At 44.3% G+C, this 12,184-nt stretch overlaps 1 protein-coding gene across 1 annotated transcript in view; it reads right to left on the reverse strand.

Annotated features, from left to right (window-relative positions):
• Positions 1–12,184, reverse strand: part of iars1 (isoleucyl-tRNA synthetase 1) — a 47,663-nt gene that overhangs the window by 14,677 nt on the left and 20,802 nt on the right. Inside the window, exons 14-23 of the mRNA XM_049022081.1 lie at positions 11,459–11,585; positions 9,601–9,674; positions 8,674–8,868; positions 8,490–8,576; positions 7,850–7,933; positions 3,455–3,599; positions 1,200–1,320; positions 886–977; positions 586–663; positions 137–258 (exon numbers count right to left, since the gene is read on the reverse strand). Of these exons, the coding sequence (XP_048878038.1) occupies positions 137–258; positions 586–663; positions 886–977; positions 1,200–1,320; positions 3,455–3,599; positions 7,850–7,933; positions 8,490–8,576; positions 8,674–8,868; positions 9,601–9,674; positions 11,459–11,585 (1,125 nt within the window). The remainder of the gene's footprint in view (positions 1–136; positions 259–585; positions 664–885; positions 978–1,199; positions 1,321–3,454; positions 3,600–7,849; positions 7,934–8,489; positions 8,577–8,673; positions 8,869–9,600; positions 9,675–11,458; positions 11,586–12,184) is intronic.

Raw genomic sequence — 12,184 nt, forward strand, 5'->3', positions numbered from 1 at the left:
CCAGATGAACAGGGCGTGCTTTCCAAACTGCTCGCAGCAGTGGGGAGCTTGGTGGTCGGCAATGCTCAGGCAGCCAGTTTAACCAGGGTCAGCCATGTACTCAGTTAACGTGCCACTAGTTAGTTACTCCACTTACCGAACTTGCGGAAGCATGAGATAGTGGATGCTGCAAGCATCCTTCTCCTCCACAGATGCTGGATCGATCAGGTGCTTCAGGTTCTGATAGAACATCTCGGTAATGAAAGGTGTAAAGGGAGCCTGGGTTGAGGAGGGAGAGAAACTTTTAAATAGATCTGCTGCCTGTCCATTAACCCTTTACAATAGTGTTTCTCAATCCAGTTCTCGGGCCCCATTTCTGCAGTGAGCTAGGAGGGACCAAAAAGCAATGCGAGATAAAACAAGACAAACCAAAACTGAGAGGATGATTAATCAACGAATAAAATACCCGTATGTCTTTCACAGAATTGTTTTTTCCAGCAAAGCCCTCTAAAAGTGTTACAGAAAATGCCTTTAACTCTAAAAAGATCATCTTTCAAGTGCGCAGAAACACTGACACGCGTCCATGACAAGGCGCGCATGACTCACCATCAACCTGCACATGGAGAAGAGCACGGAAAACAGGGTCTCCAGGGCCCGCGTGCAGTCATCCGTCCCGCTCTCGCCCTGCGGGCCAGAGAAAGGACACAGCTCACAACTGTGGCTGCTGCACACCAATGGGACCCACAGAACATGAGTACAGTCCATTTGAGCCACCATGATACCCTCTACTGCAGGCTGCAGATGCACTTCGTGCATTGAAATATCACTCCTGGTCATGAGAAGCCCAGCGCTACGCAACCCCAATCTTCACAATCCCACGGAAACTGCGACGTAGCAAGGGCGTACCTTCAGCCTCTTCCGGTTCATCCTCACGTACCAGTTGGTGAGCATGTCAACAAACTTGACAAGTCTTGGCACAACGGTGTACAGTCTGTAAGCTGAATTGGGAAACATTTAGCTTGATTCAAAAACCTGGACAAGCATAGCTGTACAGTCAAGTGCCTGCAAGGTCAAGGCAAAAGTAAAAACAAAAATCCTTTGCCTAATGAGCAACAAAAAAAGCTTTTATGGCTGAAATGTTTTTGTATATTAAGGAAAGTACATTTCTATACTTGTTTTGAGGATAGTGAAGAAACCATTGGTTAACCCTCAACTCCTACCATCCATTTCAGCCTTAAAGAACTGAACAAGCGACTCTGTGAAGGATTGGATCCATTTGTCCATTATGTTTTCACTTGGCTGGGCTGTGTGTTCATTGTACAGGAACAGAATGCCGTCCTCCTAAAAAGGGCAGAAAAAGCCTTGATATTAAACTGCTAACAGATATCTAAAAAGCAAGGATACAATTGTCAAAACGCTTAGTGACCAGTCCTGGAAAGCCCTATAGAATTTTACCCATGTAGGAAAATCATCCTATATTTATGTCACCATTCATGCACTGCAGTAAGGTCAGCAACTGAAGTAAAAGGGTTGGACAATGAAACAAACACTCGCCACTTGCTTGAGGTTTCTCGTCTATACATGCCAGGCCTGGTGGCAAATCTTCACTGATTGCACTTCCATCAGAAAAAGAAGTGTGTGGAGGTTGAAATAGCAGGGCAGTTTCACAGCAGTACATAAATTATTGCAATCTACGGAACACAATGGGAGACATATCAGAGTTCAAAAAGGGACAACTTGTTGGTGGGCATCTCGCTTGTGTATCTGCAGACAGTAAGGCTGTCGAGAGCCACGGTATCCAGAGTAATGTCTGCATAACACCACAAAGGATGGATCACATTCAGCAGGTGTAACTGTGGATGCAAGTGGAAGAGTCTGAAAGGGATGTTTGGGTACTAACCCAGACTGAATCCAAGAAACATAAAACCACAGCTGCCCAACTCACTGCAGAATTAAAGATGCATAGAATGCATTTCTCTTTTTTGCAGTCTGTTGTCTGATATGTATGTAGTGGGTATGTGGACTTTGGTTTGGTCAAAAAATGTCCAGATGTGGTTTTACAGGCCCATTTACAACCCTATTATATGGCCCTAGAAAGAAATAGGCTGTTTTCGCTTATTTGGCAGCCTTATTAATATGTTTGTGAGCTCTGCTCTGATTGGCTAGTTAACAGTGAGGCACTGTGATGGCATGATACAGAACCAACACAGATCATTACAGGTGAGGAGAAACATGGAGCATTCAGGCATCTAACTATCAGAAGAGGAAACGGATGTTGAGGTACAGCCAGTTGCTCGGAGATCACAAGTAGCAAGTTTAGTCATTTAACATTTCCTGGAACAATTTACTACGCTTCACTGTAATAGTCCTATTTCAACTTAGGTTCAGTGTTATAATCATAACGTTGTTTTCAGTAGTTTAACAAGAACATTGAAATTATTTTTCATTTCATGCAACAAATGGTTTTACGATGCTAGGGTCATCATGCGAGTTTTATCAAGAACTCGAACAGCAAGTTGAACAGCACCTAAATGTGCTATTTGCGATAAATATGGAATTCTGGTTTCATTTTCTTTACTGTACGAAAAAATAAATATTTGTTCATCTCAGTGTTCTCAAACCAGTCCTAGAAACCCAGAGAAACCCAGGGGGTCCATGTTTTTGCTCCCTCCTAAACTCAGGGAATTGGGAGAGAGCAAAAACATGAACCACTTGGACTGTTGTGTACTCGGAGAGCAGCACAGGTTGCATCATCATGATATCCCTAACTTCCGAAACATTTTGACCAGGTTCACGCAATGATTCAAACATTTTACCCAGATTGTGGTGCCATGTATTAGGAAGATAAAGCACCAATACACACATCAACACTGGTGACAGAGTGGTTTGATGAACATGAAAGTGAAGCTGAACATCTCCCATGGCCTGCAAAGTCACCATATCTGAATATTTTTGAGCCACTTTGAGGTGTTTTGGAGGAGCAAGTCAGGAAATGTTTGCCTCCACCAGCATTTCGTAGTGACCTGGCCACTGTCCTGCATGAGGAACGGCTCAAAATCCCTATGGCGACATTGCAGGACTTGCACCTGTCATTCACAACATGAACTGATGTTGTATCAGTCCCAAAATAAGGCCCTACACCATATAATAAATTGTGGTCTAAAACCAGATGTATGTTTCATTGACCAATCCCTGTAATTCTCCAACGTAAACATGCATATATATGATAGATAGACAGATAGATAGAAAGAGATAGACTGATAGAGGGAGAACTATAGTAGTTGCTCTGAAGTTTCCAGTGAACTGAAGAAGGCCTAATGAGGACTAAAGATCCACAAAAAGCAGAGCAGAAACCAGCAAGGTCCTATCATGAGATGCAAATCTGGCCTTTGGCTGAGATCCAAAGCGCTCTACGGTCCCTCAACGCTGAAGCCAATCAATGCTTGGCAGAAGCACACCCTCCCACCCCATGTACCTTCTGTAGCCGCTGGACGTTTTGCACCAGGAAGCGGTAGGCGTTGTACCATGGCAAGAAGACATCCTTCAGCACGTCTCGCACTCCTTCCTCCTTGAAGCGCAGGTTCTCAGCCCGCACTACCGGAGAGTTGATGAGGTAGAGCCTTGAAGGGGACAGACGAGGAAGCAGAAGGCATGCTAAGCAAGCATGGTGCCACATACTCTGCTAGGAAACGATATCTAGGATATATTGCTATCCAACAGAGCCAGTCACACTGATCAATCAGGCAAATAACCCACTATAACAACATCCCAGCAGAAGCTGATCTTTCCACATCTCCTATACATAGGTTCCATGTCCACAATACATTTCATACCAGGGGTGCCATTTATCAAACATTATGTAAATTTCATCTTGAAAAATTGCATATGCACAAAGAAAAAATGTGTATGCAGAACTAACGGGTCTGATTACATTAAGAATACTGGATATTGCTGCAAATGTAGGTTTTGTTCACCCACAGCAAAGGGAAAAGAGACAGAGTACAAAGACATTACACCCGGTACAAATGGTAAAAGTAAAAATAACCTTGGTAGTCTGTGAAAACTCTTTCCCATCTAATCCTACCATTTGCGTAGTCAGTCACCAGCTAGATCACCATTATGTTGTATCACAATCTCCACCCATCCATCCATCCATTTTCCAAACCGCTTAGCCTACTGGGTTGCGGGGGGTCCAGAGCCTATCCCCGAATCAATGGGCACGAGGCAGGGAACAACCCAGGATGGGGGGCCAGCCCATCGCAGGGCACACTCACACACCATTCACTCACACATGCACACCTATGGGTTTAGTAATTCCAACTAGCCTCAGCATGTTTTTTGGACTGTGGGGGGAAACCGGAGTACCCGGAGGAAACCCCACGACGACATGGGGAGAACATGAAAACTCCGCACACATGTGACCCAGACGGAGACTCGAACCCGGGTCCCAGAGGTGTGAGGCAACAGTGCTAACCACTGCACCACCATGCCGCGCTCACAATCTCACTATAGGCTATTGTTATACGTGGATCCATGTATGCAGATGCCAGACACCTAATTCACTTTAGTACAACTTGTGACAATTACAGATATTTTCAATTCATGGGAAGAGGTGACATAGTGTTTGAAATAGCAAATTAAATTCTTCAAGGCAAATATACAAACAGAATCCCTCTAGAGTAACATAAATAAAATTTATAAAATAATTAAAATACACCCCAGTTGGCATTTTTAAATTTACTGTTTTTATGTGAAGGTGCAGGTCGATCATACAAATTGTGTCAAGTTGGTTTAGCTGCATATCCATGAATTATAATCGGTGTGGCTCAGGGCTGAACGATTTATCGATTTCAAATCGAGATCGCAATTTCAAACGACACGATTAGCAAATCACAAAGGCTGTGTTTTAAGATATGCATTATGCAGCATGTCTGACCCTGGGTTTAAAGGTGCCATGAGAATAGATTTACTAATTCATGCTGTCCTCCTTGTGTGACAGTCATTCTCACCAATCAGAAGTGCTATGCTCCTCATGTGCTGGTCATGCTGACCAAACAGAGGCGGCCCAAGGCGACTGTGGATACGCCCACAATCAGCAAAAATGTGAATCCCAAGGAAAACATTACATTCACAATGTAAAAAAAAATATTGATTCCACTGCTGAGTTATAAGTGAATTACCTACTTATTTGATGGTGAGATCGTTTACAGAAAGGTCCTAATATTATGGGTTCGGGCAGCATTTCTGTAGGATCCCTTTTGTTTTTTGATGACAATTCTTTCTGTTTGACTGTTGTCTGCTAATTTCAAAGGACAATAACAGGACTCCAGACAGGTCAGGTCAGGTTGGGGAGCATGCGCTGATACAGCGTGTTGCCACACCCACCACATGGCGAAACTCCTTGGGATCCCGGCCGGCAACCCCCCAGGTAGACATACCAAGAACTTGAGCAAACAAACTTACAGGGTCCAGTCCCACGCCCCGAAAATAGCCATCCATCTGCCGCAGCCAGATGTTACGTGGGCATCCCCTAGGCCTGGTCCAGCCACTTGGGTCCACAGCAGTGAGGATCCTGTGAGTCGGATCACCCTCAGGGAAACACGCCACATGGCTGTAGTGCCGTAATTGATGCTCCCTCACAATGCAGGTAACGTGCCTCATTCAGTTACTCTAGTAACCACTCATTCAACCAGCGGTACCCAAGGATTCTCCAAAGAGACACAGTACTGAAGGAGTCCAATTTTCATCTCAGTTCACTGGATAGTGTCCATGTCTCACAGCAGATTAACACCAGCACTCTAAAGGCTTGGACCTTCGTCTTCTTTGCAAAAATATCGTTAGCACCACACACCCCTTTCCAGTAACCTCATGACCCCCCCATGCTCTCCCCAATCCACCTGCTGACTTCATAGGAAGAGTCAGCAGACACAAAAAAAGTGAAGCGCAGACAAAAACATCGAAATATTTATTAAAATTCACCCATAAAAAACCTGGAAAACCAAGGGGTGTCACTTGCTTTTGCTGAAAGACATTACAGCCAGAAAACTAAATATAAAGCTAAATACTACTAGCGCGGCTCATAGTTAAGGTTTAAACCAGAACCCACTTTCAGGTAAACCTCCCAGGTATTCTCACTTGATCTATGTGGGGACATGCAGATCTATACTGAAATATTCCAAAAAGTGGGTTCGAGTTTAAACCTTAAATCCATCACCACGGTAAAGTTAGCTTTATATGCAATTTTCCTGCTGTAATATTTTTCAGTGTTTGTATGCCTGCACTTCAAGTTCAATAACCCGGCTGTCTTATAGTTACTGGTGGTGAATGGACACTGACATTTTTTATAAATATGCATAAAAACCATAATATTCAAGTTACATGGTGTACACTGTCCCCTATAGTTTAATGCTTAAAGCAGACTTTACAGGACATGCTTGAATTGTTTCTTTTCTTTATACGGAAACGTATTGCGGGATCTCACAAAAGTCTATCCCACGTTTGAGAAAGTGCACTTTTTACCCCAAACATCGATTCTCTCTCTCAAAATGTGTACAAAATTTGCATTCACATAATAAGACGCTCGAAACTTCGATAAATGAGGCCCCAGATCAGTATGAGCTGCTATCATTTAGCATTTCCCATTTTCATATTGCCCAGGGAATTAAGAGACCAACTTCACGTTCTTGTGAAAGAATTGCTCTACATAGCATTTTAATCCAACAGAATGATGGCTAGAGTCTTAACGCCAAAGCCCAGGCCCCCCAGGCGACAGGGTGCAGACACACAGTGGTGATAACACCATCAGCACGTACACGCTGTCATCAGAAATCCCTGGAGGCAGACCAGGATGTTAAAAACCCTTCTCCTTAGGCCACTTGTGCATGCAGTTTCAACAAAAAAACCAAAGTGAAATTTTATACATTTGCCGTAACTTAGCAAGCTCTAGCTTTAGGGGACAGACACACAGGCTCCCAGACAAAACCGGGCCGCATTTCAAGTTTACGTTTGCTCATGTTTCCTTGGGTGCTCATCAGTGTTCTCAACAACATCTTGATGTGCTCATTCTTCCCAGTCTCACGCGTGCAACTTAGCACTCAGCTGGGAACCAATTACAGTCAATGCTCCGTGTTTAAAAAAAGTCTTCTGGGAGTCAATAATGGGCAAGGTGGGGGGGGGGTGAGATAAAGCTCTAACAGTGTCCCACCCATATGACTTCAAGCGCAACATGACAGTTAAGGAACGGGTTCGGCCGCAGCTGCAAATCCTTCACAAATACAAAAGAACCAACAGACAAATAATCACAATTTCTGTGCGGGCTTTTCACATCCATGATTTTGCTAATCTTACATGCAGGCATAGCTAAAAACTCTAGTAAAAACTCATTCTACCCATAGGTAGAATCTTGTTCGACGAGGCGCTGGACAACTGGGAGAAGACCCGCGATATTTTTAAAACATGCCAGTAAGAAGGCATTAAAAATGTAAATATGGTAAGGAAATGTTCTTAAAATTGAATCCAAGACAACCACACATACAAACTCACATACAAAAAAGCTTGCAGGCAAATCATGGTTTAAACTGAAGGCAACCTGTCCTGAACATACGGATGGGCAATTCATTAATTTACCGTATGGCCAGCTCATTAGCGCCCCCGGGATTTCCTAATTAATTAACCAGATAATTTGTTTTAAAGCTCCCAGCACTTGACTCACATCATGTGTGCTCTGCTTATTGGGTCTATCCAGACGTGGAGAGATTTATATGGATTCACATAGGTGGCATGTGAAGGGTGAAATTCATCCAAGCAAACAAACAAGCTGCTATCACCTTTAGACATCATCTGACAAAGAACTGGTCAGGTCTCTGCTTACCTAAGGGCATCAGCTCCATAGGTGTTGACTATCACCCCAGGGTCGGGGTAATTCTTCTTCCGTTTGCTCATCTTCTGTCCATCACTGCACCATAGTGAACATGCCGCGTTGTTATTTATAACAGTAAAGCTCTCCCAGGACACTAGGGGACGATCAGGTGTCCTAACCTCCATCAACAGAGTGCCCCCAAAGTCAGTGCCCACAACGTTCAGTACCACGTGATATTCCTGTATGGCTTTTGTATGTGTGTGTGTGTGGGTTTGCATAGATCACATTTGAGGACCAAGTTGTCCCCAAAGTGCAGTAAAACCTGAAATTTCCCTACTTATGGGGACATCTTTCGAGGTCCCCATTTGGATAACCTCAGTTTAATAAAAATCTGTAAATGCAATCAAAAAAGTAAAAATGTCTTGTATTTTGGTTGGTTATGTATAGTTAAGATTAGGGATGGGTAGAGGTTAAGGGTGTTGTAATTGGGATTAGGGTTTTTCCCCATTGAAATGAATGAACAGTCCTCATTTAGATAGGTAGACCAACTTGTGTGTGTGTGTGTGTGTGTGGGGGGGGGTTATCACTACTAAAATACCTACAGGCTGTAAGTGACATTATAACAATATGATTCTTTCAAATTAGCACTCACCTGGCCAAGACCAACCCATTCACAATCACGTTTTTGAACGGGGGCTTGCCAAAAAGTGCTGTTGAGAGCACCAACAGCGTGTAAAACCTGACAAAAAAAAACAGTATCGGAAAAGAGGAAATGGGCAAACATTCTTGGGCAAACACACATAGTCAACAGGTCGAAACATCCAGGAGTTACTCACCACCCCCTGGTCTGGTCGATGCCCTCTGCGATGAAGTCAGCGGGAAAGGCGTCTTCAAACTCCCTGCGGTTTTCGAAGGGGTAGTGCACCTGGGCGTAGGGCATGCTCCCACTCTCGAACCAGCAGTCGAACACTTCCGGCACCCGGCGCAGGTGACCCTTCCCACAGCGAGACGGGATGGTCAGGTGGTCGATGCTGCAAGCCGAAACATAAGGAGAAGGGAAAAAAATGGCCTAGATTCACACTTTGGAGCCTCCAGAGATGAATGGAGGGCTGGATTACAGTTTGTGGCCCAGCTGTAGTGTGACAAAGTCAACACAAGAACAACCAGAACTTATAACTGCCAGGGGAAAAGAAGGAATCCCTGAAAAAAGGCTGGAGCAGCAGATCACTGGGTAGCTACTGCTGCCTCATGCCTTTGGGATAGCAGTTCCCAATCCGGTCCTGCAGGTGGGGTAGCGGCTAACGGGAGGATCTGAACATAGCTGGTCTCATTCCTAAGTGCAGCAAGATACCAGAACTGAACAGCAGTAACAAGGGGCATCAAGGTCTGCCCACCCACCCTGAATGATCAGTATTTGGCAAATCCAGCACCCTAAGCTTGTGGGAAGACTGGTTTGACATATTAACTTGTATAATTTGAAAACTAAACTAAATTATTCATAAAACCATAAAATGGCCTCGGTTACTTCTTTAAGCGCAGCGCTAACTGCTCCCACGATAATTGAGCCAACGCAAAGAGGGACCAAGCAGGAGTCCACCATTACAGTACCCATATACAGAGTGCATTTCTCAGAACAGAGGGTAGTAATTAATCACCGAAAGCGATCCTACTCTATTCCGGAGTGGTTGGTGGTAACGTTACTCAACACTGTCAGGGAACAGAGATATACGTGCAGTAATCGCAGTAGACGATCGATGACTCACCTCTCCCGGTGAAGATCGGTTACTTCCGCTCCAGTGAGCTCAACCAGCTCTTCTATTGACCCCACGCAAACCACCTGAGAGGAACAGAAGGGTGGATGTTAGTTGTCACACCATGTCAGCACTACAACCAAAACGTCCCACTAGATAAACCAACTGGCCTTTTCTTAAACCCTGTAATATAAACAAACCCTCAAACAGGCCAAAAAATAAAGTTTGTCATGTCATGGAAAAATAAACATATATACAGAAATACAGTTTTTCTGCACTAGTGGAGGGTGGGCGGGGGGGCTGGAGGGGCTGGAATCAATGATAAGCAGACACTTTTCTGTTTTTGGCTGAACTACTGAAACTGTCATTTTGTATTTACTCAAGATAATTTTGTCAGTATATTTAATTGCTTGGGGTTTTTCTTGGCACCTGCTACATCCGAATCTCATCAAACCACAGATCATGTGACACGTCATGAGTATTCTCGCTCCTTCGCTATTTCGTGTCACCGTACACCGGCATGGGCGTTATTTTTGGCCATTTCGCATTTCTCCTCTTGTGGCAGAGCATCATGAACTTCACAGTAAGTTGCCAGAGGGAAGCCGTGATCCTCCCTCATAACCGAGAGGGAAATTAATACTGCCACCTGACGCCGGAGCCATTTTGTGTAAATAACCCCACAAAGCAAAAAAAAAAAAAAAAAAAACAGATTTATGAGACTGCTCACTGCCAGATCCATTAATAATGCCCTGATTAATATCCTACTCAGTTACGCTATTCTAAGGTGCAAAAAGACTGAGTATCCAGACCCACCCTCCTGCAACGTAGGAATACTAGAATCTGTGGGACAGCTCTATGGCCTCAGAGCTCATCTTCCAGCAGCCTGTGATACATACAGCTACATATAGACGCGAGGAACTAACACTTATTCGATTCAAGAACAGTGCAATCAAGTATTCAAGAGTTCCATTTAAGAATGACATCTACTGTTAAGTCAGAATATGCTGGAAAGCCACAAGTGACTTCAGATGTAATAAGCATTTGAAGCAGACAGTAGCAGACCCTTAAACTGCAAACCATTTATTATAAAACCTACACCTCATTAGCAGGAGAAATTACGAGCCAAGGAAGGTCATTTCACTCTTTCCGGAGCCCCTTGAAGCGTACAAGACTCGTACGCAGCGCACAACTTCAAAACGTCATGGGCTGTGCCAAAGCGAGCAGTTATGCAAAGTGTGTCCCACGCTTAGCGGAGTGAAGCTAGCCCAGTGTTCCAGTTCTCAGATGGGCCTAGGCAAAAACGGCCTAGATATGGACACTGTGGCAAGGGGGGGCGTGAGATCTACTTTCCTGGCCCCACAAAAGCTCAGGGAGTCACAGGCGCCCAGGAGACCGCTGCTTGGAGACAGCCATTATGCTATTTTCAGGAAGCAGGTCACTGTCCTTCTTTTATTGAATCGCTCTTTTCATTTTTCAAAGCCCGAAACAACCCAATTCTGGGGGCTAAATTAAGTTAGCATTTTATGAGCTTCGCCGCTGGACCGGTATTCTGCAGTTTATCTTCACGCTGCACCAAACTTTGTCAAGTTTCCTTCAGGTGACTGCTAAAAATTAAGCGCTTGGCTCGAACAACATCCAAAAAAAAAAATGAACACAAAACAAAACATTGCTCAAGACAATGTTTCAGATGCTCTTACTCTTCTGACAGGTCTTCCAGGACAGATTTTTTTGATTTTTAATGCATGAAAAAACCCAGACAACTTCTTGCCATCTTGCTACTTTTACAAATAGACATGGTAAACTAGTAAAGAAATGTACAGCTTGATCAACAAAAAAACAAGGTTCAAAACAGGGCCACGTGGGTACTGACCTCCTCATAGTCATCACTGACCCACAGCGGCATGGGTGTCCCCCAGTACCGGTTGCGGGAGATGGCCCAATCGCGGGCGTCCCTCAGCCAGTTACCAAAGCGCTTCTCCCTCACAAATTCCGGCACCCTGAAATGAATGAGTCATGGACACATAAAACAAAAGAAAAAAAAAAAAACATCATCATCTGTGACTTTATAGAGATGATAAAAAAAGATGATGATTATCCTGCAGTGGAGACGTGTCAGCAGAAAGAAGGGATAAAGAAGAATACGACAAGAACTGTGTTTGCAGGCTCAATAAAGAGCGGCTTATGTAACACCACTCTCACACGGGACACTTCTGTCAGAAGAAGCGAGGAAATGGAGAAATTATCCCAGTCCTTGTGAATAAACAAATCACTTCTCCTCTGCGGAGACGGGCCTCCTGCACAGAACGGGTGGAACCACAGAATCAAGAGGCTCAGTGGTGCAAATGGCAGGAGCACTTTGGAAACCGAGGGGCTATAGTCAGATTTGGTCGCCATTAAACCAAGAACAAGCTACGAATGAAGTCAACTGAGGCTTCAGTCACCCAAGTCAAAGATCATGCAACCCAGTTTGTGGCTTCTTGGGAACGGCAGGTGCTGAAGATCTCAGACCCATCAAAGGGGAGGGGTGGGGGTAATGGGAACTCACGGGGGGGCACCCACAAACAAAAAGTTCAGAAATTCCTAAAAACGCTGATAG

This window comes from Brienomyrus brachyistius, chromosome 8 (genome assembly GCF_023856365.1).
Source record: "Brienomyrus brachyistius isolate T26 chromosome 8, BBRACH_0.4, whole genome shotgun sequence".
NCBI lineage: Eukaryota > Metazoa > Chordata > Actinopteri > Osteoglossiformes > Mormyridae > Brienomyrus > Brienomyrus brachyistius.